The 27,777-nt window shown below is 38.0% G+C and overlaps 1 protein-coding gene across 1 annotated transcript in view; it reads left to right on the top strand.

The window, feature by feature from the left end:
• adarb2 (adenosine deaminase RNA specific B2 (inactive)) overlaps positions 1-27,777 on the top strand; it is a 214,591-nt gene that overhangs the window by 165,007 nt on the left and 21,807 nt on the right. Inside the window, exon 4 of the mRNA XM_079602604.1 lies at positions 17,857-17,971. Within this exon, the coding sequence (XP_079458730.1) occupies positions 17,857-17,971 (115 nt within the window). The remainder of the gene's footprint in view (positions 1-17,856; positions 17,972-27,777) is intronic.

Below are 27,777 nucleotides of genomic sequence, written 5' to 3' on the forward strand. Positions count from 1 at the left end.
AGTGAGGGGGCGTGTCCACTCATGATGTGGGAGGAGAGAGAGTGAGCCAATCAGCAGTGAGGGGGCGTGTCCACTCATGATGTGGGAGGAGAGAGAGTGAGCCAATCTGCAGTAGGGGGCGTGTCCACTCATGATGTGGGAGGAGAGAGGGTGACCAAGAGGGAGATTTGAAGACTGTAGAAAGAGAGATGGCTGAGAGACATTACAAAAGAGAAAAGTTCAGAGGAATATCACTGGAAAAAGAAGGGTTCTGATCAGGCAAGAGCTTTTGGATCCGCGTTAATATTAGAAAAGCTTTCCAGAAAACCTGAAAACGGACGTCGAGGTTGTGTGTTACTGTTCCATACTTGAGTAACATTGGTTTTGCAATGCTTTACCGAACCAATATATGCTGTTGTTGTAATGTTAGCTGTAGTTACAGGAGTTTTGAGTGTCTGGAGCTGGTGTGCTGCTGGCGACTAACAATCAACTCTTGCTTGTATATACTCTTGTGTACTGTATGTTCATTTATTGGTCCTCGTCATTCGTTGTCATCTTCTTAATTTTTCACAAAGCATTACTTTGCTTCACTTCAGCTATGAATAGAGACATACACTCTATTTATTTATTTAAAGGATAATTCCGGTATTTAACACCTTGAGTCTATATTGTAGTTTGTTTTGGATGAACAAGAGTGGTGGACAACATTTTTTTGACAATGATTCCTCTCTCGAGTTTTTGACTATAATAGAATTGGCCATGGACCCATTTAACATTGGAGTCAATGGCCATGTCCGAAAATGTCATTAAAACAACCTTTAACATGAGTTTTCAAAACTGTTAAACTCACCGAGTGATTAGTGATGTTAGTTGATGTTCCAGAAACAAAAAGTGTTGCGAAATACAGTTTCTGTCGTGTTTTATTCGTCATTTTGTAAAATCCCATTGAATTCTGTTGAAGGACTGAGTGCTCGTTAATATAAATGCGCTACCGGAAACGGAAAGGGGGCTGTTTACATTTGGTCGATGTAGTCTTTTTGCTCGCTTCCGTTTCTCATAAGGCTAGCGAGCAGAGCAACTGTGCTCCGGGAGAGTAAGCGAAATAAACAAACAAAACCTTCATTAATTGTTACTTGTAATATGAAGTTGAACTCGACTGTGACCGTGAGTGTCCCGCGAGACATAAACATCGGTTATCGCCATCAAGTGGTCGGGAGTGTGCTAACGCTTCAGATTCAAATATTGAGCGGAAGTTACACGGTTGTGAAGTGTCTGAAAAAATAGTTCTACTATAGCAAAATAAACGGATTGGAATCATATATTGCGACGATATATTGTTTATAATCATCAACGAACACCACTACTCGGTGAGTTTAACAGTTTTGTAAACGAACATTATTGGCTGTTTTAATGACATTTTCGGACATGCCCATTGACTCCAATGTTAAATGGGTCCATGGCCAATTCTTTTATAGTCAAAAACTCGAGAGAGGAACCATTGTCAAAAAAATGTTGTCCACCACTCTTGTTCGTCCAAAACAAACTACAATATAGACTCAAGGTGTTAAATACCGGAATTATCCTTTAACCAAGTAAGACATGATCCTGGATCAGTATCTATTGTTGATCCTGGAACAACATTCCTGTCCACAACCCTATCCCTACCCTTATCCCTACCCCTATCCCTACCCCTACACATAATTGATCCCTAAAAGAAAGGATGAAATCCATGCACCCATACACACCTAGCATGAGATATGCATTCATAAAACAACTGTAAGAAGGATTACATTAAAACAAATGGCCGCTGTTCTCACACATGCCTATTTCATCATACACACACACACACACACACACACACACACACACACACACACACACACATGCCTTTAGGCTCTGGCCTAGCACAGCACTGCAAGCGCGAGTGCTGTTTGTCTACAGGCTAGAACTGATCACGCATAGACATATGAGGAATGAGCAGGTAAAAAGAAATGGACCTAAAGACAGGGCGAGAGAGGGGGTTGGAACTAAAAGACCTTCAGGATTAATTAGGCGTCAGATTGGTTGCGGGGCATGGGCATGCAGAATGTCCTCTCGGCCTGTTGGGTCATAATTCAGCGCGCGCAATGCTCGTGTTTAGTCATTTCTCTGGTATTTTTGTAGCGTTTTGCATGTGTTTTTTGCTCTTTATTGTGTTTTTTCGCAGCTTGTTGATATACCACACTACGTTCTTCAACACAGCATGAAAAATTGCACAAGTCTTGGGCTCATAATTGATTGTTTCTTTGAGTTTTCGCTCCGCTGTGCCACTGTGGCAGACTGCTGGCCGCCGCACTGTATTCGGAACAGATGCAAATGATTGTGCATTAACTTGCTGCTGAATTCAGGTCCCATAAGAGCCTTTGACCTCATTCAGTTGTATTTTTAGTTGTGTTCGCCATCTATCTTCTGCATAGTGGCATGAGCAGCATATCAAAGATGTCAGAGATGATGCAAAAACAGGAGAGGATTAGTGGGTCACCTTTCAACCTTTCACATTATGTCATTTCCTGAGGCACAGGAAGTGCTCGTCTTTGAATACCAATTGGTAATTCGAGATGAAACGGCTGTTATGAGCTTAATATTCATTCCTGACCAAGAATGCTCGCACTCACTTTAAGAGAACATTGTGATATTCCGAGCATGGCTGATATGACTCACAGAGCATCTCTTCCATTTGAATTCATTAATTGTTTAAGGAAGATGGGCAGTTACTGGCATAATGACTCACTCTTTAAACTTCTGTAAGAATTTTATAAGGGATAGTTCACCCCAAAAAAATGAAAACCTTTTACTTTCCGAATTCATTTGATTTTCTTTCTTCTGTGGGACTGAAAAGAGAAATTCTAGTTTTCTAGTAAAAATATTTATTTAAAACAAAGTAATTTACTTAGATAGTACTTGTCTTCTGAAAATATATATATATATTTTTTTTTGCTCTAATGTTCCAACAAAAAAGTATTATTTATCTATATTATTTAATTATTTATTTAAGTATCTAACAAAAATTACTACGGTATGCTTAATATGAAGACTTAAATCAAGATTAATAAAGTTAAATCAAATCATGAATATATATATATATATATATATATATATATATATATATATATATATATATATATCTTGATTTGATTTACAAACTTAAATCAATACATATATATATATATATATATATATATATATATATATATATATATATATATATTGATTTAAGTTTATTCTTACCTATTTTTTCTACATATTAAGCATACCTCAGTCATTTTTGTTAGATACTTAAATATATATATATATATATATATATATATATATATATATATATAAGTAAATAATTAATCAAATGTGGCCACAAATGTATAAGTCGTGGGCACAAATTGTCAATGAATGGACCGATTGCTATTTTTTTCTACCACATGTGATCTATGGGTCTCCTTAAATGTTTTACTGAAAAAAAAAGTTCAAAAGATTTTTAAGAAAATAATTTGTTGTCGTGTTCCATTTAACTTGGAATATAGTTGTATATAAAAGTATATAGTCGTCATATTGATTGGAGTTTTTTGTTCTAAGACAAATTCTCCTTCAGAATATTTCCACAGAAGAAAGTCATATGGGTTTGCAGCGACCCATAAACCTCACCGTTGAACTTCCCTAAGAAGCAATGCTGCTTTTTAGACCACTGTGTAAAGCCATCTGTGCTTTTTCATTCTATAAATACATTTATAATAACCGTCAAACTGTTTTAGCCTGCATCCTTTTGAGCCCTTTTTGCCTTTCAAACAACTTTATGACATGTACAGTGTAGCATTTGCGGTAATCTGGTTTGCCTCGCCACCTCAGGAACACGAACAGGAAAACTCCATTTCCTGCGTTTCTAAATCAGAGCTTCCCTGTCACTCAGTGTATGCAGCACTGACGTTCTCAAAGCTCACCTCTGCTAATGGAGATCACACTAGTGTACGTACCCCCACGCGGACGGATAAATGAATAATGACAGCGCGCTTTTAGTCTCCGAGAGCTTCTTTCAGCTCCCTCTGCTGGGACACTTATGAAATTGCTCACAGAGCTACAAGACCATTAAGATATTTTGGTGCGAGTGGACATGGGCATCTCTCCCTGTGCATGCCTCGGTGACTGCCATGTCAAATTAGGACTTTTCGATTTTTATACAGTGCCTCTAATGACAGTCTTAAGTGTCAGTGCACAGTTCGGAGGCCGATACACTGTCTGCAAAAGAATTCCCTGATCTTCTTCCTCGATCACCACACACACACACACACACACAGAGCCATTAAAACATCCGCTAGAAGCAGAACTCTCTCCCGGAGAGAGCTGGAGGGTGGGTTAGTGAGGTCTGACCACAGTAGTTAGCTTTACACGTCGACTCCAATCACAGGTGAAGCCGTTGGGACTGCAGATCAGAGCTGTAAATCAAAGCATCTGCTGTACAGGCGCGTATTAGGATGCGAAGGTTACGTCTCATAACAATGACACGTCCCTGGGTGATCCACTTGAAGAGAAACAGCGAGAAGTAGTGATACCGTAATTGACTTAGCATGTCGCTGCAGCGAGTGTGAAGCGGCCCGGGCAAAGCAGTGGCTAATGAAGGAAATCTGTGTCGTGAGAGGCCTCGCTTTGATACGCAGGCTTAATAAATGTCGGATACGATGCGGAGCGTGGAAGTTCGCGGGCTTGAGTTTCTGAGAGCGTCGTCTTGTTGTGTTAGTACAATGCATTCTGTCTGTGAATGTCTCCGCTATGAAGTGTAATTGAGTGAAAGAAGCAAACATTTTCAGTTTGTCTGTTTAACCTCTTCCTCCCGTTTCACTTTCTTCAAATGTTTGTGCCAGACTGGTCTATTTTAGATTGCTATTGGAGCGTGTTAGTTGAAACACATTATTTGAATCACTTCTTCCGCTTGTTAAATCATGACAAATCGAACAGTTTTTCCGTGTCTAAGCCTCCACTCCATTTCAAGTAAGAATAACTCAATAGCTGATAATGAGCACTATTTATTTATAGCACTCCTTTAAGCTGAGCTTTTAAAAAAACTCATTTAATGCAGTCTCCGGACTCACAGTGTTTCTGGACACTAATATTTTAACGATTCGTTAAAGATGAATCACTGTCTGCCCATTTTGAGATTGCAGTATGGAGATAAAGGTTAGGATCTTGATTTTTCAGTAGTATTACAGCTCACAGTGTGTGTTTTATCACCATTTGTTATTTTCTTTTAGGATCTGAAGGAGCGTTTGAACCTGAAAACTGACTTAACGCATATGAGCCTTACACTTATAGGGGCCAGATTTACTAAACGGGGCAAAATAGCATAAGGCCGTGTGTCCACCAAAGTGTTTTTAGCCGGGTGAAAACGCCGAGCTGTGGGCGCATGAGAGCGTTTTGGCAGCGCAGCCAGTTTTTTCAGTTGAGACATTTGCTTGTTATGATACGGTTTTTCTGCGAAAGTGTTACTAATATCTCATTTCACATATTTTGTTTCTGTGTTGATTCTATATTAAAATGTCGATACGATGTAACATATTTTCTCTGGTTCTTGTTTTAAATTATTTTGTGCTTGTTGTCGTCATCTGTTGACGTTGTACAAGCAGAATGTGGCGGTTGGTCGGTGTGGTATTAGTCCCGCCCCTCCTCCACTGTGATTGGTCGGTTGGGTAAAAAGTGACAGTGATGAGCGCGGCGTTCTACCCAACTCTCTGCGACCTGTAAAAAACGGCGAACGCTCAGCGCTTCAGCTTGAAAAAGACGTTCAGTGCCTCGTTACGCTCATGGCGTTTTAAAAACGCGGCGCTCCCATTGAAAACAATTTTAAAAAACATGCCAGCCTCGTGAAAAAACGCTTTGGTGGACACACGGCCTTAATCCCAATGTCCCATAAAAGCATCGATGGGAGTGGAAAGTTCTGCTCGTGATCTACTGACGACGTACACATTAAAGATCACAGACACAGCCGGATTATTTCCATAATGACCAACACAATCTATGAAGAGCTGCATAAATTAGCATCTGCTTTAGGACTTAAATGTTCTGTCTGAAAGGGAAACTCCTACAAATGCATATAAATGCAATAAGGTCAGCCGCAAAAATAACTGCTTCCATGCCTTTTCAGCGATCATTTTTCACTGTGACTTTAGTAAATCCTGACACTAGTTTTTTTTAACGCCAAAAGAGGATTTGCACTGCATGGCGCAAGCTGTTAATAAATCTGGCCCATAGTGTTTACTAGATTATTTGTCCTGAAAAAAGGACATAATATTTGCATAGCCATACTTTTAACTATTGGAATAAAGTCTGGTCTGCATTGAAGCTTATTTATATTGTTGTAGTACTCAAGACCGGTCTTGGTCTCAATTCCCCACAGAGTCTTGGTCTTGGTCTCGGTTTAGGCGGTCTTGTCTACAAAACTAATGCACACTGCAAACTTGAATGTCCAGACACTGTGTTGTGGGATTTTTGCACAACTAATTGCATATAGGTGCAGCATTAACAGGATCCTTCCGCTCTCCAACTGTATGATCCCGAATATCAAAAAATCACTCACAAAGACAGAAGGCTACATCACACATCAGTACGTTTCAACCAAATAACTTACTTGAGGCGATCTGGCTTTACCAATCTCCAACACGGCACAACGCACATTTGACATTTTCCTTTGATTCCTTGTTGACTGTTTAGAATTTAAAAAGAACACCTGAAGCTATGAATCAAATGTCAGGTGTGGCGGTGTAGTGGAACTATATCAATACCGAGTGATATATGGCCTGCCGGAAGGTTTTTGCAGGGCTGGGATCAGCGCTCAGGAGTGTCCAGATTATTGGACCATGACAGAAAGGGCAGTCCATGAAAAGGTTTGGTGCTCTTGCTGTACCCAAGGGTTAGACCACGACATGACTGCTCTTTCCTTTCTCAACAGCTGTAATTGCTGAAATTGTCTCAAATTGTTTCAAACGTCATATTTTTACTCTCTAAACCTTGTAATTTCAGGCAGGGTTTGCTGGTTGCCAGGTTTGGCAGCAGATATGGAGGGTCTGTTCAAAGGAAACAGGCTGGGTTTGAAGTGATGTCTGGGATGGCGCGCGGTGCTCTGGTATCTTCAAGAGAAGCAGAAGTGATAGAGTTGTGATGTTTCTGGTTGATGGTCAGAACGTTCTCCCTCAAACATGACAGCAAATGCGACTTCACAGGGCGTTTGAACGCGTCTCATCTCTGGTAGCACATGGAAGGTGCTTGTCGAGGCAATATTTTTGAAGTTGTGCGTGCTAGCTTTCCCTTTGGTAGGTTGATTTGTTCGGATGCTATTCTGTTTAACGCTTCAGTGTTGGGCATCAGGTATTTTTTCTTTCCACATTAAAAACAAATTGCTGTATGAAGCGACAAAAATCGCATGCAGTAAAAATATATTTAAAATATATTATAAAATAGTTTTCTGCAATTCTGGGGGGGACATATTGTCAACTGTCCAACTATCTTAACTAGTCAGTTTGTGAGGTCTACTGGTCAGTTTTTCTTTTCTTTTGTTTTCCTTTTTTTTAAAGCTTTTGTAGCTTCAGCTTTTTTTGCTTTAGCTGATATTCAATGATATGTTAACTCTTTCCCCACCATTGGGGCCAATTTTCCGGCTTTCCGTGTTTTCCCTGTTATACTGTAGGGGGCGCTATTACACATCTTTTGAAAGAGTACAGAATCTCCTAATCAAAACACAGAAGAAGAAGCAGAAACAAGTGATAGCATAAAATAGCATTTTATTTATTTATTATCCTATATTTTTCCAGGAAGGTCCCATTGAGATTAAAATAAATCTCTTCTTCCAGGGAGTCCTGGCCAAGATGGCCATATTACAAGGCACACATAAACATAAAACACATATAAGACATTCTAGACAGTCAAAGCACAATAGTTATCATAAATCAATAAATTAAGTAAAACAGCAACATGATTCATTCATTTTATACTGCAGTAAAAAAATTAATATATTCAAAGGAGGAATTGTTTCTAGTGGAACAATGGCTTGAAATTCATTCCACAGCCATGGAGTATAGTAAGAGAAAGATGATTTCCCATGCTCTGAGTGTACCCTAGGTACAACTAATTTAATCCCATTAGATGATCTGGTGCTATAGTTCTTTCTACATAAACAAAGAAGACTAGTAATGTAATTTGGAAGCATACCCATCAATGCCTGATTCAAAGCATGATCATCAACATTAAATAGCGTAAATCAAAACTGCGTAGCGTTACCAAATGTCGACCCAGGACGAGCTATAGGACTGTGAAGCTTTGAGGGTGTTGATGGACTCGATCGACTCCATTTGACAAAAACTTGATTTTATCAGCTTTTTGCTCAAAATGTTTGTTTTTTTTTAGCCTTAAAAAAACATTTTATTCTAGCTGCATGCATACGTTTGTTGATCAACACTTGAATGGTAGATCAAAAAAAAATTATGCATAAAGCTAGATTTTTTTTTTTTAAGCTACTTTTTTTTGTGGGGGGGTTAAGAAGAGTGTCTGTTCTTTCTTTTGATATATTGCATGTGCAGATAATCATACAACAAAATATTCTTGAGGTCTTAAAACTTGTAAAAATGACCAAAATGCTGGTGCTGGCTGGCAACTTGTTTCAAAAACGCTGGTGGGGAAAGAGTTAATAATGTTAAGATTAAATTGAATTATCACAATTAGTATCTAGTTATAAATATCTTTCTATTGATTTCTTATCGTAACAAACTAAAGGTTTAGCTGGTGGTCCAGTTCAGTAAAGATGGGAGATTTCATATTGCATTCTTCCAGGGAGCTCTGTGCCAGCTAAGCAACTGTTAATGTGATTTATAGTAATGTTAATGTATAGCTTTCTCCAGATATTATAGATCTCTCTTTGATCACAATCCCGTTTTGTGTATGTCATTCGTTTGCAGAGTTAGCTGCATTAGCCGGTAGCATTCGTGCCGTTTTGGGAGTAATGATGATAGTGTTTTCCGTGGCCTTTCCGTTAGCAGGGCTCTTCACAATCAGGAGTGGATTAATGAGCGGCGCGTGAAAAGCCCTTACGGTCAGACGAGAGGCGCTCGTTAAGAGAACATCACACTCTTCCCTTTTCTCCGTCAATCTTTCCTCTTCATTTTCCCGTACCTCCTCTATGTCTCAATCTACCCCACTAAGCCCCCCCCCGCTCTCAGATTCATTCTGAGCGGCAGGTCATGTTATGCTTTTGAAGGAGCCTCTTCCCTGTCCTCTTTATTTGATGCATTATGTATAAAGGCCCTGATGTGTGTTTTACACCCTCTCTGGCATTATTAAACCATTTTGCCTCTTATCTGTGCTTTTCTATCTTGACACGAGGGTTAATCAGGTGGGATTGATGCTGAGCCTTTAAAACAAGCTGGGGCCTCGTTTTTTTGTACACATTTTCCACACTGGAAACCAGGCTACACACACCGTTGTGTACTGCCTAATGTCTGTAGCAGAGTGGACACATAGGTTTTAAGAGTACAGGCACAGGATCAGTGTATTGCAGCGTGGCACCTCTTGGCGCACAGATGATACCAGGTTGAGTGCACATGGAGAGAGAATTAAACCCATGCAGGGCAAAACCAACATGGTGCCATGATAGTCTGTGGCACATTGAACTGATCCCAAAAGCTCCTTTCATATCTGTTTGCCAGGTCTCTATGATCAGATGCCCTCACTAGAGCGGGACAATTATTGGGCTTCAAACCCTGCAACCTAGCTGCGCACATGAATTCACACACTCTTCCGAACAACATCTGTTTTATACTGCAGAAGTGCATGATGAGTCCATCTGTAGTACGATTACGATCCTCACTGCAGGTTTGTTAGTGCGCATCTGCGTTATGGCCTGGAAAATAACTTTTTTCAGCTTGTTTGGTTGTACGTGTTTATTTGGTAACTGAATCATTATCATGCTAAGACTGTTTTCATTTCTGATTGCTTGGTCCAAACCGAAGTTCACTTCCACCCCCTTTTGCTTTGGGGGGAAACTGAGGTTGGCTGGTTTCTCCAACCAAACAGCAACCACATGAATTGAACCAGGACTTGAGTTCACAGAAAACACACTAGGGTGCATGGGCAGTTAAAAATAACTATAGTACAACATACAGTAATGAATGCAGGGATCTACTAGTCAAGTAGTTGAACTACTTTTAGTTTGATACAGCATTTTATAGGGGTGTTATAATACCCTCCTGTTACGATTCGATACATCTCACGATACTGAACTCATAATGCGATATTATCGTGATACTCCAAGACAAATGGTAAAATTATAAATTTGGTATTACATTGTGTTTGTAAATGAATAGGCTTGGACTTAGTGCTGGTAGCCCAATGCACAGGACAATAGTGACACCAGAATACAAATATTCATGATTCTGAAGCTGAAATTTTTATTATTTTTAACTAATATGCTTGCACTCTTTCACAGACTAGATATATTTAAAATAATGTAAGCCACTTTTTATTGGTAAGACGTTTAGCATTATCAGGACCCACAAATATTCCTCCATTGCATTATTATACATTATATTCAACATAATATATAGTGGTTTAATGTAGTACTGACACTAAAACTTTGTCAATTATTTTCACACACAGTAATTTTCATTTTGGGTAAACTATACATAATACATATTGTCCCTATATCCATGATAGATATTGTTACATTTTTGTATTGTGACAGTGCAGTATACATGTATATGCAGTGCTCATAGCGTAAGACACTGAAAGCATCGCGGTCAAAGACGTATGTCTGACTTTGACGTTAATGTGTAGATTCCAGCCTAATAGACCTCAAGTCTCAAAGTAGTTAGGTTACATTTTACATTTCATTTTCGAAGTAAGCTAAAAAATCAGGCCATTGCTTTATCAGGTCGACTCATTCCACCATAACCTCTTTCCTGATGGTGGAGGTCATTCGTTCCAAGCCACAAATTTGTCATGATCCCTGTAGGCAATGGGGTCTTGTGCATTGTCCATCCCTTTGGGTTAAGTGACCCAACTCTCCTTCGTGTCGTTGAAGGGCCCAAATCAAAGCTCTCTGGTCCTGCTATTTTTGTAGGGGCGTAGGGAGTCTTACAACTGATAGATGAGAAGGCATTGTTTTTAACAGCACTGGTGGCCCAGCCAGGCTGATCTGACTGACAGCTCCCCGCTGATAGAGCAGAAAGCGTGGCCGGCTGAAAATCTGTCTTGCAGGCTGCAGGGCCATCTGGACCTTCTGCACGCTAAAAGGTTGGACACGGTTTGAGGCGACATCACAAAGCTGTACACAGTTCACTTTGGAAGGGCGGGGGGCTTCGTCAGCACTTCTCCTTTTTGTTCGCGTGGAAAGAAAGGAAAACAAACTGTAAAACAATGCAAACAGAAATGAAAGTGTGGGCTCCTTGTAAAGCCAAGGCGAGAAATGGAAACCCGAGAGTTTAATAGCATGGGTGACGGAGAACAAACAGGAGTGAAATGTGTGGCACTGTGGGTATCTGCCACTTTGAGATTTTCCAAAGCTCCTGAGGCAGGCTTCCAACGGATATTGATTTTCAAAGAACCCACCCTGGGCAGCAGGGCGGAGGATGATATAACCATGGAAAGACACTATTAAACTTGGTGAATTAATTGTTAAATACCTCTATAAAGAAATAGAAGACATGGCCCCATTTCTTTGCAAGCACGGCTGCTCTGTTGGGCCCTGATAAGCCGTGGGGGGGGAGGGGGGGTCTGGAGAGATGGCCCTCACGCACACCGTCATATGATTGGATTCTCTCAAGCTGGAGATTGTAAAGCACAGAGTCGTCTCGTCCTGCTAGGAAATATATGATTCTCACGTCATGCAATGGAAGCCGTTAATTGTGGGAGTTAACTAGAGTTTGAAGGATGTTGAGATTTATTGGCATGGTGTGTACAATAAAAAGATAATGATATAAAGGGCTAATTTCATAATTATGTAAAATTGCTTCATTTTTCAATAACTGTTGGTATTGTTTTTTCATAGCTGCACATAATTGTATGTAACTTATGCTTATGTATTGGTCCTCACTGAATCTGCATTTTATGAAATCCATTAAAGGGATAGTTCACCCAAAAAAATAAAATGATCCCATAATTTAATCACCCTCAAGCCATCCTAGGTGTATATGACTTTCTTTATTCAGCCAAACACAGTCATAATAGCAGTTATTAAATACTTTCCTGGCTCTTCCAAGTTTTATAATGGAGGTGATTAGTAAATGAGATTTTGAAGCCCAAAAAAGTGCATCCATCCATCATAAAAGTAATCCATATGACTCCATATGGCCTTCTAAAGCGATGCATTTTTTTGTAAATAAAAATTAATATTTATAATTTTATAAACTAAAATCACTGGCTTCTGTACGTGAGTCAAATTCCGGCGAAGAGTGACATCTGACCTGACACATGACGGATTGACGAACGCGGAAGCGCAGAGGAAAAGTGAAACATCAGTCACAAATTATAAGTCTAAAACGAGAATTTGTAAAGATAAATGTGGGAGGAGCTTGAGTTTTTTGCCCAGCCCTATTAGTTTGAACCGCGAGAGGCATCCTACGTCATACGCTGGAACTCGTGGACCGGGAGATACCGTTTTTAAAGTTATATTTATGGATATTTTTCTTACAAAAACGCATCGCTTCACTTTAGAAGTTATTTGTTAACCCCCAGGAGCCGTATGGATTACTTTTATGGATGGATGGAAGGATGGATGCACTTTTTTGGGCTTCAAAAAGTCAGTTACTATTCACTCCCATTATAAAGCTTGGAAGAGCCAGGATATATTTATATATATATATATATATATATATATATATATATATATATATATATATATATATATATATATATATATATATAAAACTCTAAATTGTGTTTGGCTGAAAGAAGAAAGCCACATACGATGGCTGGAGTACACTTAATTATGGGATAATTTTCATTGTTGAGTGAACTAACCGTTTAAATCACCATTATGATATTTTGGGCTTTTACACTCTAAAAAATGCTGGGTTGTTTCAACCCAATTTTGGGTCAAATATGGACAAACCCAAACGTTGGATTAAAAATGTAACCCAACGGCAGGGTTTGTCCATATTTGACCCAAAATTGGGTTGAAACAACCCAGCATTTTTTTAGAGTGTACCTTTAGTAAAAAAAACAAATGTCATCAAGATTTTTTTGCAGGTAAAGTCAGTCGCTAAACAGAGTGCACACGTCTTGACAAGTTCTCAAACTACAGCAAAATCCCAACCCTCTTCCTGTCTGCTCACCTGAGTCTGAAAGCAGGCAGTCGAATAGTCCCTTTCCCTGCAGAGAAAACCATGCATTGCCAGGACCCTTTTGTCAGCAAGGGACCCCAAGGGACAGACTTCTGGGTCAGGGATCAGTCGAGAAAATTTCCCTGTTGACATTTGTGTTCCTGGCACAATATTGACTTCTGAGGAGAGATGACGGCAGCAGTGCTACTGACATTCTACATTGGAAACACGACTTTAGGAACGAGAGTTGTAATGAAACATGATCAAATGTTGTGCCATTGATGTGTTATTTGTAATATAACCTTGCTAATTATACCTACACCTTTACCTAAGCCAATGTATCTGCCGACTTTCAACCAATTTGAAGTTATACGTTTTGTTTTAACATATGCTTCAAAACTGAAGTGTGAGGTTTAGGCAAAAAAAATACTTGATAGGTGTGAAATTATTGTTAATGTTTAGAGACATTGATATTCTATTTTTTTATTTTATTATTTTGCATAATACTGTACAAGAGCAGATAAACCTCAGGTTGAGTGATAATGCAATTCTACCGTTACAAGAGGTGGAACACCATGGTAAAGCTAAATATAGCAGTAATGCAGTGTGTCATATTGTGATGCATTTTATTATTTTGTTTGTTCTTCCTAGACGACAGAAAGAACCTCCGCACATCACAAGATGCTGTTTTTGTCTCGTCACATGATCCACACCTTGCAAACTGAAAGGAGTTGGATTGCAATTTTTCTCTGATTTGACAGAGCCGTCTTATTCTTTGCCTGATTAACATTCAACACAAATTCTCTAGCAATGTGCCAGAGACTAAATCACAATTTTTCTGCTTTTGATTTTTCCTTCCTTTTCATGGACACTTTCAAGGTATTAGAGTCCCTTTTGAGTGCTCTAAATAGTTTATTTCTGCCTTTGATAACTAATTTCAGTCCATTACCTGCAAGAGATTTCCCTTTTTTCCCCTTCAGATTTGTGAATACAGATTTATGCAAAAGACTTAATTATTGTGGCATATCTTCAAAAGGAATCAAAGGATTTGATTGCCATTAATGGTTCAAGTTGAGACAAGAATGTGAAATTTAAAAGCTTATAATGTGCTGTTGGCGTGTAGGAAACACAAGACAGAAGCCACTTAATTCCCATGAAATCACCAATGCTTAGAGTTTTTTTTCTCTTTGTTATTAAAGGGGTGGTAAAATGCCCTTTTCACAAGATGTAAAATAAATCTATGATGTCCCCAGAGTGTGTGTGTGAAGTTTTAGCACAAAATACCCCACAAATATTTTTATATAGCATGTTAAAGTTGTCACTTTTTGAGGGTTTGCAAAAACGCACCATTTTGTGCCTGTGCCTTTAAATGCAAATGAGCTGCTGCAGGGGGCGGGGTTTCAAGAGTGTGTGTGTGTGTTAGCAGCTGCGATTACCTCACGCAGACACACACTAAAATGACAGAAACTGTTCTGCCTTTAATGTTAAAACGGAGTCAGACAAAGATGGAGAGACTCAAGAAGAAGTGACAACATGTAGAAGCAACAGGACGTCTCTGAATGGTTAGTTGATGAGTTTATGTTGCTGATGTGGAGTTAACTATCTTCAATTAGCATATTCTGTCATGATAATCTATAAATCGCTCGTATAGGAACTGTTGTGAGATGCACACAGAGTCACTTTCTATTGCATGTGAAAAGATGGATGCTAAAGTTTGAGCTGACTCACAAATGTACTCGACTACAACAACTCTTCCTCTTCTCAACATGGACTGTGTTCCCGGGGGCGGGGCTTATGTACATTTTAGGGTTGGCGATGTCACTAAATATCTTCCTTTGCTTTGAACTTTGAGCGTTGTAACTTTGCAGATGTTGTTTATGCTCAAACAGCAACATTACACACTAACTAAAGTTAGAAAAGTGAAATCATTAAAGTAGTATTAAACGTTGTCCCATTACTAGAGACAAGATCAATAATAAACTACTCCTGAAAAACTGCATAGCAACACTCTGGTAACCATTCAGTTGATGCGAGTATAATGACAGCAAGATTTGCAGAAAATGTAAAAGCTGTTTTTCCTGTCGGCCATAATTCCTTCTCACGAGAGGTGGATGTTGGATCATGAAGGCACATCTATGGTATATGAACACCATCACTGAACTCGGGAGTCAGTCCAACGATAGCTCACGCCTCCGTCTTTGAAGTGTGGAAATGTTTGGCATCCCTCTTAATCCTTTTAATGTCACCAATAAAATATGTTTTATTAAGGTGACATTGGGATTAGTGTTTAATTACCACTGAGAGGCATTTAAATATGTCTGCTGGCTTGGCAAGCTCAAGCTAAAGGAGGACTTTACTGTGTGTAACTGCTACCGAACCAGATTAATGATGACTCCATCATTTTGTTCATATGATCAGGTGATACAGTATGGCACATTCCCAGAGTTGTGTTGCTGCGTACAACTGACATACATTGGTATTAGTTTTCTTACAGTTGTCACTGAACATTAAACTGAGATAGAAATATTTGAACATATAAACATTACACATATCACCTTTAATCTTTTAATTACCCAAATGGAGTATGAAAATTAATCTAAAAACAATTAAAATAAATAAGAATGAAGGAATTTTTTATCCGTTCTGGTGTTGGTGTGTTTTGCATTTGTAGGGCAATATATGATGTTTTTCAGTGTGATCTTATTAGTTTTCATGTAGCATACTTTTATATATTTATTTATATAATAACACATTGGACTGTTTCTAAAACAAAAAAACAATTTACATTTATAATTTAAATGTAAACTTATACATTAAAAATGTAATATTATACAAACCTCAGATACATTCAAGTGTTTACAAATTTGTTTTCTTGAATTTATAAAATACAGATTTCATAGATTGAATTTTTTTTTCATAATTAAAATACAGTTGACCATGCATTGATATGTATCAGTGAGTGTCTATTTACATAAAATAGCATGTATATGTTTGTTCTTTTCTGCTAAATAGAAAGTTATGTCATGAAACTCTAGATTGCGCAGGCTGACAACTCCTTAAAGCGATCTCATTGGCTACGGATACAGCAGGAACCAATCAGCTGTGCCCTAAAGAGAATAATGTGATTGCAAGCAGATTTGGGCACAGCTGATTGGTTCCTGCTGTATCCGTAGCCAATGAGATCGCTTCTCAACCTTTAAATACCCGGTCAGCATTTGCTATAGCAGTGCAGCGCTCTTTCAGAAACCCTCCACCTTCCCCAGCTCCACCTGTATAGATCTGCAACGGGTAATTCATGTATGCTATATTGTACAGCAGCAGCGTGTCTTACGTGCTCACAGCAGTGTGTCGTGTGTGTATCGGCAGTAGCAAATCCCGTACTCTGCAGTAGCAGTATAGTAGATATAGTCCGCCAAAACATATCAACATTATCATACCCATTACCACTTCAAGAGTTGTCAAGACAGTAATGTCAATCAGGGTCCATAAGCTGACACATTCCTGTTGTGTTTCAATCAGTTCATCAGCGCTACACACTGTGAACATCCTCAGTAAAGAGGTGCATCTGTGTGTGTATGTAATGTATGAAAATGTGTTTGCCTCCATAAGCCACTAATTTCCACAGCAACATAATAGCATCAGTTGTGGAAAAGTCTAAAGGCACAGGTTCGGGGACAGCTGTACAGGGCCGGATCGGGCCGAAGCCCGTCTGTTGAATGCAAACGCAGGATCCAGGTTATTTTTCAGCCTGGCGGCCTCAACCCTGAACTCAGAGCGATGGACAGATGGTCCATTTGAGACGCCACCAAACTAATCACGCTGCTCCATTAGCGAAAGTGTCTCAGATAAACGTCCGACTATATGAGCACGCCCGTGGTCCCTTCGCCTTCCAATTACTCTATTGATGGCCGATGTTTTGACACAAATTAATTGGGTCACCATGTTGGTGTGATGGGGGGGGGGGGTGATGCTATGGGCAAAGTCATTGTGTGATCATGGAATAGCAAATCTATTCGCTGAATTTAATTGATTTGCAATTAACTATGCTTCATATATATGTGATTTATGGCCTGTTCAAATCTCTATTATGCAATATCCTGTCTGAATGAAGTCAAGTTATTTCTAATCAAAATGTTGAAGCAGTAACATTGCCGTATCAAATAATTTACATTTAATTGTATTAATAATTAGCAGTACATACAGATATTTAGACTTTCTTTCTAAATAGTTATCTTTTTGTTACATATTGATTTTTGATGAATAAAATATACTTTGAAAATATGAAGGAATTTAAATTCTGTTTTTGTGCAATTTAAATATGTTTCAGATATGGATTTTTTTTTTATTTTTTTTATTCACATTTGAGTTTAGATAACCTGGACATGATCTGGAAAATTGATGTTTGCACATTTAAATTATTTTTGGAAGATACTACTAAATATTTGTAGTACTGTGCAGTGCAATGTACTACATGAAGACCAAAATATCATCCATATGAACATATTTTTTTAATAAGGAATCAAACTTACCAAGAACCTGTTGTGTATTGCAGGAGTTTGCTGATGCAATATTCCACCTGGTGCGAGAGAAGTACACCGAGCTGGCCGGCTGCTCCTCACTTCTGCACGCGCGCCACAAAGGCCTCGCGGGCATCGTCATGACCAGAGGTATGGCATCATTTCAATCGGCCTGTGAATTATTTAAGAAGTTCAATAAGGGGAGAAAAAGCACCTCTAAGTCTCTGTGTATCCTCTGAGTGTGGAGCTTTGTATGAAATATTTAGTACTTTATCACCTGTGAAAAATCCACAGACAAAGAATTCAAAGAGAAGTCAAAGAATAGACTAAATGATTTACAGGCGATGAAGGTATTGGGTTGTTGTTTTTGTTGTTTTTTAGAACAATATTAAAGGTTTTTCCAAAGTTAAAATACTTTCCCTCATCCCAGATTTATATTCTGCGTCAAGCAACTATAAGTCATTCATTAAAGCTGCAAGTACTGTGGCTCTGTGGCACTATCAAGACATTGTTATTAGTTTAAGCATCCAATCAGCTTGACTATAGCAACAGCTCAACCAATGACATCGGTTCTGGGTGTGTAGTCTGACCAATAGCAGACTGGGGGAAAGGGTTTGAGAAACCAGTTTATAAATCACTCTTTTTTTGCACTTTTATATGGACACTGAAAAAACTTGTGCATTTAAAATTTCTCTGAAGAAAATGTTTGGTTGCATGTGTAAAGCTAGACGTGGTTATGGTGTTTTGCAATGTGTTTGTTGAAAAGGCATTTTTAGGTTGTTGTTAGTGTGTTTTCAGTGTTTGCCTTTTCGACCAGATGAAATTCACAATGATTCTGTCTAATGGTGTGGGACAAGTTGCCAATGTTTAATATATAGTAGGAGTGGGGAAAATAACACATTAATTTCGAGTAGTATGAAGCTGCAGACTCGGAGCCTGCTGCATCTACAGTCCCGCACCCAGAGTCCCGCATTCTCAGTCCCCTCGTTTTTCGAGACAGGGCCACCTATCAAATAGGATCGGATAAACACATGGATAAACCACTGATCTATATAATGACATGTCATCATGGGATAAACACGTGAAGAACCGAAACGTGAGTATCGTCAATTTTATTCAATGATTTCTTTTTTAATCAAACTACTTTATAGCTCATCGATACACCAACATATGAACAGTCTATTTAATATTTGTAATGATAGTTTGTAACAAAATTTGAGCCGTTAATGTATGTTTTTTCGCCTTTTTCCCCCGAAAATATTTTGATAGCTAACGTTATTCATTTATTTATTCATTTAGCAGACGCTTTTATCCAAAGCGACTTATAAATGAGGAGGTTTTTTGAATGCAATTGAAGACAAAAATAAAGTCACTAACACAATTCTTTCTTCCTTTTTTCTTTGCTTTGTCCTGTTTACAGCAAGATGACAGTGATTAAGGTGATCTTTAAATAAAGTACAGATTGTTTATTATTGGTGTTTTGTCTATTATTTGAGTTTTGCTTCACATTCAAAATATCAAAAAACAGGTTTTGTAATGTTAGCATGGTATAATGTTAATTAGACCATTATATGTTGAACTGAAAGAAATGGAATTTGAAACATTGTACAAAAACAAACTAAAACATTGTAGCAATATAATATCACATAATATTTTTCAGATGATAGTTCAATCTGTATTTGTGTCCGTTACATCAGTAATTTCCTTTTAATTACACCCACGCTCAAAAAATAAATACTGGGTAATTAGTTAGTTTGAGAACACAATGATTATTTTTTTTTTTTTGGTACATGCATTAAGCAGGGAACGCAAATATTTATTTGGATAACTTTAAATAAAAAGAGACCGTAATCTTGCATTCCAATGTTTTCAATGGCATTTGGATAAGGGTGTTATACGATCTTCCGAACAGCAGGTGGCGCTGTCTCGAAAAACGAGGGGACTGAGAATGCGGGACTCTGGGTGCGGGACTGTAGATGCAGCAGGCTCCGAGTCTGCAGCTTGATAATGTTGTTAATTTCTGCTTATTACACACTATATAAAAGCTCAATGCAAAAAACAAATTATAATGGGTTTTTGTGAATATTTTTTAAGTTCACTTGAATTAAAAGTTCTGTAATTGGTAATACATAATAAATATAAACAAAATAGTAATGAACAGTTTAGGCCTGGCTTTAGTATGGTAATATTGAATTGCTATAATTACAAATTGTACCTTATTTTTATAGGCATTAATATCAATATTAGTATCAGTGATACTGGCCTTCATTCAAAGTGCTTAGTAAAAAAAGATACCATTAAACAAATATCAAATATTTAAAACACTGTTTTCATGTTGTTTTCATTTGGAGAATCTGTGTGAAAATGTATTTATGATTATAAGTGGTAAGGTTTTTGCCATTCATCACGATCAGGGTTTGACATTAACCTTTTTGCTCACCAGACCCAAAGTTACTAGCCACTTTTTTTAGACATTTGGCAGCATATATTAGGCTGCCAAATATATTATTATATTTGGTATATTAGGCTGCTGTCACTTTAAGACCTGACACATGGACCCATTACACTGTTACACATGTGCTTTCTTTCTCAACTGTTTACATTAATTTAAGGCGAGACACGGCAGGCAAAAACATTTAAGATTTTGGGCTATTTGTCTTCAATGACATGTCTTCTTTCAGACTTGTGGTGAAAAAAGTCCAAAATACACATTTAGGTCTTTATTTTACTACACTTTGTCTGTTTGCATCTGTAGATTTCTCCTAAATTCAACAAAAGTTGGCGTTCTTAAAGGGTTAGTTCACCCAAAAATGAAAATAATGTCATTAATGACTCACCCTCATGTCGTTCTAAGGATTTAATATTTAGGAATAGTGGTTTACATCAGTATAAACAATAGTGATATTTATCCCATATTGGTATTTTATGGTTTATTGTTGCTAGTATATACAGTATATATCCCGTGATGAGTTAAAACAGCTTAGTTGACTTGCAGTGAAAGGTTGGCACGAATGTGTTTGTGTAAGACACAGCTGCGGGCTTTCAGGAGTCATTGCAGGATCAGTATCAAGTTTTTCTTTTGAAGACCACAGCTCATCAATTTAGACTTCAGTGAGATCTGACCTAATCCCTGTCCTCGCCGCTCTGTCTCTCTCTTTCCCTCCTTCTCTCCGCTCGCTCTGCCTCACAGTAATTGCAGAGCATGTTTATTAAGACTGTTATCTTCAAAGATCCAGACGCCGGTGCCCAAGAATCTGTGGCCGGCGAGCAGACACGCAAACTTGACAGAAACACTAGGGGTTCTGTTCACTGCTCTTTGAGCATCTATTGAATCTTGTAGACCGGCACGGGCACCGGTGGAATATTAATGCGGGTCCAACTTTGAACCGCGGGACTTTCTCAGAGGGAGTCATAACCTGAGCGAGAGTGCTTCTCACAAGACTCTTATTGGATTATTTCATCTGGTAACGTAAAAGAAACAGACACCGCTTGAATCAGATGGCGCGTAATCGTATTTCAGCCAGGCACAGTACGGATGCTGGGATACTGGGTTTTGAACATCAGATGCACAGTTAGGCTGGTAAAGGGAACCAAACATGTCTGCGTCCACATTTGGAGAACAGATGATTGTGTTTAGAGCAATTCAGAAGTGGAAAGACTGATTTCTATGCTGGAAAAATGCATATTAAATTCAACCAAGGGTCTGAAAAGTTTTCTTGTTATGTGGCATCACGACAAAATGGCATTTTATTCCCCATTCAGCATTCGGCAGTTTCACTAAATCACACTGATTTTCATAGATATTCATGTACCGTATTTTCCGGAGTATAAGTCGCATCAGGCAAAAAATGCGCCATGAAGAGGAAAAAAAAACATATATAAGTCGCACTGGACTATAAGTCGCATTTATTTAGAAATTTATTTCACAAAATCCAAGACCAAGAACAGACATTTAATCTGGAAAGGCAAGTTATTCAGCTCCACAATAGCACACAGAACAACAGGCTGAATAGGTGTCCGGTATGTTAACGTAACACATTAATAGTTATTCAGCGACACAATAGCATAAAGAACATAAACCTGGGAGGCTGAATAGGCTAAATGAACATAAGCCAGCGAGTCCAACAAGTTACCGGTCAGCAAGTTCACCAAGCTCCCGATCTCATTCCTCTCACGGCTGTAGACGGTAATGTTTTCTCTTGGTTCATCTCAGTCAGTATGAATACATTTTGATATATAAGTCGCACCTGACTATAAGTCGCAGGACCAGTCAAACTATGAAAAAAAAACGTATAGTCCGGAAAATACGGTAAATGCAATATTGAATGTGTAGTTATAGTCTTGATGTTCCGATAATTTCAAACTTCATCATTCAGAGGAAACATGGTGGAATAATATGGAAATGCAGTCAACAAATTTGGAACTATTATAGAAAATGAACACATTTAACAAGCAAGTCAGCAAGTCAGATTCAATATTTACCAATGATAATATAATTTATTTGGTCTGTTTTTGTAGATAAAGCTCATTCTCTAATCATCTCGTTTTATATAAGCGTGCCATATTTGCTCAAAGGTTTCCTCACGGTGGGATTTATCTCTGGAACACAATTTGTTAAATGGTGATGATGTACACCATTTTGACCTCATTTAATATTCAAACATTTTAACATGCAAGACCAACTTGTAAAGGATCAATTCACGAGCCTCTTTATTCCTAATGGCATGTAAATGACTTGGTAGATGATGACCTCGGCCATTTGCTTTACCCCTGAAGAAAATACGTTTAATGCAAATTCATCAACTTTCAGTAATAATCGCTTTCTGCATAATTTTTTTTTTTTTTTTTTTTAAATATACTTTGCCCATCCAATCCAATATGGTAGTTAGACCTCCCAAAAGCAGAGTACGCATAAAAACCCATCTAATGATTCCTTATGATTTGATGGCCTCATAAAGAAGCTGATGAACTGCATTCTTTCCTTGTTGTGCGAAACAAAACTCATTTAGAAAATGTGGGGGTAATGATGCTTATTAAGCTCATATCAGCATACGGGCTTCCCCTGACAGACCTCCATAGAGTGACCCATGTGCTGATGAATAGTGTCTTGCACACACACTTCACAGTGGGATATCACTGTATATGCCACTTTTTATGAATCGGGTGCAATTTGGTGTCTTGGCAGATCAGTGGTGACGGCCTATAGCATCTGGTGTAGTCTTGTGTCTGTCTCTGGTGTATTTTTGTTTGATTATTAGAACATTTATTGTTGCTTTTTCATTGATAAATTACATTTTTGTAGTTATGTATAAAATCAATTTTAAAATCAATGGTATACTATTATTGTATTACATAAACAATGTATACAATCTTATTGATGTACATTTCTTTTCTTTTTTTAAATCTTGTTAAAATATAACAAATATGATCCATCAGGCATTTGAGGAACATTTATAGTCATGTCATCATTGTATTGCTTTGCATTGTATGTTTTATCATACAACCTATTGGGAGAAATAGAGTGACAACTGATATTTAAATGCGTTTTATACTGTTATCTCACTGATTTACATGACAAACATCAGAATTTCATCTTACTTTTAGCCAAATAAATAACAGCATTTGCTGCAAATAGCATATTTTTACTCTATTTGTGCCTCTGAATAAAATTGAGCTGTTTTCCTCCTCGAGTGTGAGATCCATATTAGATTGCATGGTTAAGACGCGGTCGAAGCCATGACCGCATTACATCAGTATTACTTACGTAATCAGATTACTGTACTTTCCCCAGGTAACTAGTAAAGTAATGCATTTAAATTAAAATATGAGTTATTTTTTCAAATAAGTAACTCAATTTACTTTGTTTTCCCACTTGTTGACGGTCATGTTCAGAGCAATCGACAGTAAGTGTGTGTGCACTGTGTAAACATGATAGATCTAGACTAAATGTGGACATGTTTACTCATCTCACTTGCACAAAAACAGATTCAGTATTCCTCGATATGAATACAAACAGTGAAATGCAAACGTAATATTTCTTAAAACTGCAATAAATAAATTACACACTTTATGTATTTAATCTCACTTTACTGTCATTACTACTTTACTCAATGTCATCAATGTAATTGATGATCCAGTTCAAACATATATGAGCTAATGAGCAAATATTATCTTCTAAAAAAATAACAAAAAATGTATTGCTGAAGTAAGAGTGTGGAACATTCTTCTCCTGCATCCTATTCTTCTGCGATCCAGAATGGCTGAACAGCTAAAAGGTTAGTTTGAGGCGAGAATTTGCATTTCCTTCAGCCTGAGGATTATTCATTTCATTTATGAACAAAAATATCACTTTTTTTTTGTTGTTAAAAAGCTAAAAAGCAAGCAAGGAAAGAAAAAGTAATGCAAAGTAATAAAACGCATTACTTTCTATAAAAGATAATACGTAATGCAAATATTATTATTTTTTTAAATTAGGGGGGTAATGCAATATAAGTAACTTCGGCTTGTGAAGAACTACATTACCAAGTAGAATAGCATTAAAAAAATTTGTGTCTGTGTGTTTATTTTATGAAACCTTACCAAGTATTTTGATCAACCGTTTAATAAAAGTAATAAGTGCGGTAAAGCCGTGATTTACAGTGAGTTTAGAACAGCTCAGGGGGTTTTAGGCTCCGCTCTGCATGGTGCGCACAATGCCTCTTAACTGGTCAAAATTCACTGTAAATCATGTTTATCACTGTAAAAAAAGATTAGTTGACTCAACTTAACTAAGTCAAGTCAACCTTGTTGCTTTGACTGAGTTAATTTGAGTCAACTTATAGTGTCAAGTTTATGCATCAATTCATGTTTTGAAGTGTAATTAACTTGACACTATAAGTTGACTCAAATTAACTCAAAGCAACAAGATGACTTGACTTAGTTAAGTTGAGTCAACTAATCTTTTTTTATAGTGTACACAGAGCTTATTGCTTTATTCTGTCTTAGCCATAAAACACTGATATAATATAATTCTCAACAACAAAAAATTATGTAGGCTATATTTTGTTTAAAGGTTCAATAAACTGTTCCATTTAAAATGGACTGTTGGTTAAATCTGACTACTTTTTCAGCAAATTCCGATTTATTTATTTTTTTCATAAGTTGAGTTGTTCCAGTATTTTGGCACACTTGCCTTTGATACTGTGCTGTTCCCTTTGCTCTTCTTCACACAGCGTCTACTGAAGGGTAAAGAGAGCGCCAGTCATGTTCATGTTCAGGGTGTTTGCCTTTGTACCCACTTCACTGGCACAATGTGCTTTCTCAGAGATGTTGATGATTATTGCTCTTCTAAAAGCAGCAGTGCCCACAGGCCTTTCCACCCCCACACACACACACACACACACCGAGAGAAGAGCCTTTACAACAATTTCATGCCGGTACGGAGAGAAATTACTACACACTCTCGTTTCTTTCTCTCTGCCATCACCAGATTGATCTAAACTATCATTAAATGGAGCAGCGTGGAGAGAGCAGACTGGGAGGGTGTGGTGCTTTCGGCCTTTTAACTTTTATTTTTTTCATTGTTGAATAAAGATGCCTGAACACAAAACCTGGGCATGCTGGGACCCTGCTGTGCTCTTTACCAATGCATGCTGGGATAGATCAGGTAAGGCAGGTGGAGGCCGGGCAGAACCAGCTGGCTTTAGCCTTCAGAGGAACGTTCGGGTCGGTCTTTGATAGATGGAAAGGTTGAGTTCATCTAATAGTGTGCGAACAGTAGAACATAACTCATTGTAATGGTTTATTGCTGGACGGCTGCACTGTTTTCCTCGAGGATTTATTTTCCCTGGAGTTCCAGGAATCTCTTTTCCCTCAATGCTCGTCACATGCAACAGTGATGCTCTCACGACTGTCAAACATATGCTGTGATGCTCGATTTATGCTTAGATGGTTCACACAAAAGAAAATTTCATATTTTGAAGAATGTTAATAATACCCTCTTCTATAAAAATGACTGCATATATTTTGTAATTTTATTATATATAATATATATATATGTATCATATGCAAAGCTGAATTTTTAGCATCAAGTCTTTAGTGTCACATGATCCTCCAGAAATCGTTTTAATATGATTTGCTGCTCAAGAAACATGTCTGATTATCAATGTTGAAAACGGTTGTGCTGCTTTTTTTTTTTTTTTTACATTATCCATTTTTTTTTAAATTCTGGATTCTTTGATGAATAAACAGTTCAGATAATCTCTTGAAACATTATAAATGTCTTTTAATTTAATTTGTCCTTACTGAATACAATTATTTGTTTCTTTAAAAATATATGTGTGGGTGTGTGTGTAATTTATATATATACACACATTCCATTCAATTTCATAATTCATAATTTGCATGCAGAAACATACAGACCCCTGCTGACTTTCATAACGTTTGTGTTAAGGTCAAATAAGTATCTTTATTACAAAAAAAAGATTTGAAAACTTGAAAAATAATGATTATGAGATCTACACTCACATGTATTCACAGTTTCAGAAAATATGCGCTTGCTTTTTATTTGATGGTTACACCACATGACTGCTAGACTCTTTTTGTTCTCCAGAGGAAAATAAGTCATACATGAGGTTGAGTGTAAGTTTCATTTCTTAGTGAACTAACCTTTTAAACTCAGTTTATCTGGATACATGTAGTGTTTCACAGTCAGAATGTCCCATAAACCTGATATTAACAAGTATGAAAAAAAAATGAGCTATTGACCGCTTCGATCTGGAGTTATGACTCATTTGGACCCGGTCTCTCTTTTCTTCTGGCCTGCGTTTCATCCGTTCCTCCTCTTCCCACGGCCTCTCCTCTCTCACACTCTCTCGGTTCAGCAGGCAGCGAAAGGTGGAAGAATGGATTTCAAAGGCTATGCCTTTAACCCCACCTCAATATTAGTTTTTATTATTGTTATTGCCAGGCTGGTGGCGGCCGAGGCACGGTGTGCAATTCCGTCTGGGCCCCGACTGATAAAAGCTCATATGTTGCCTCTAGCCTGCAGGTCTGCATGAGGCACTGAACACTACATTTTTGAAGCGATGGGGAGATATATTTTTTTCCAGCACACAGAGCTTTATGGTTAAGCATGCTGAGACATCGGCTCACACGCTTGAGCTGTTCTCAGTGCAGAAATCCTCCGTATCGGGTCGAGCAGCTGTGGGACAGGTACAGCGGGACGTGGCAGGTGGACGCGCTTTGTGCCGGGGTTGTGGGTTTCGTCTCGCTGTGGCTGATGAAAATGTCACAGGAAAGCTTTGTACACTGATGACCAGTTACTCATTCTGTGTGTAGAGAACATCAGCAAAAGAACAGCTTTTACTGTGGACTACAGCAGAATGTATAGTTGTGTGCTGCTTGTGTTTTAAACGGTCAACCCGGTCGAATCTGGAGCGTTTTCTCTCCGATCCTTGAGACAGAAACACTCGATGCAAGTTTGCACATGCAGATGTGAATGCTTGGCCAATGCATTGCAAGTGTGCAGCGTGCAACTGTGGCTAGAAATCTTACAGCTAGAAGTATGGGTAAAAGAGTAGCAAAACTCGGGAGCATGTAATGTAAATTTGAGAACTTGTACAATAGGTATTCGTACTTGTATGCTACAATTTACACTCACAGCTACAACGGAAAAAACGGAAAAATAAAAATTTGAAGTTGAATGTTCAGATTTCGCAGACAATAGTCACAAACCTGTATTCTGAATTTGAAGCTGCAGACAAGTAGTCACAAATGTGCATTCAGAAATACAGTGCCATAACTTGTAGTACATATTTGCACTTATTCTTTCATTCATATTAGCAGAACAACCTCAATTAGGCACTTGCAACTTCTCAAATCTGTCACTGCAGTTTCAATTCTTCGCACCTTGACTTTTGCACCTATTTGTGCGATATATTAGATGCAAAACTAACTTGTGCACTTGCAAACTCATT

Source organism: Phoxinus phoxinus (assembly GCF_949152265.1).
Source record: "Phoxinus phoxinus genome assembly, chromosome: 24".
In the NCBI taxonomy this organism is placed as follows: Eukaryota; Metazoa; Chordata; class Actinopteri; order Cypriniformes; family Leuciscidae; genus Phoxinus; species Phoxinus phoxinus.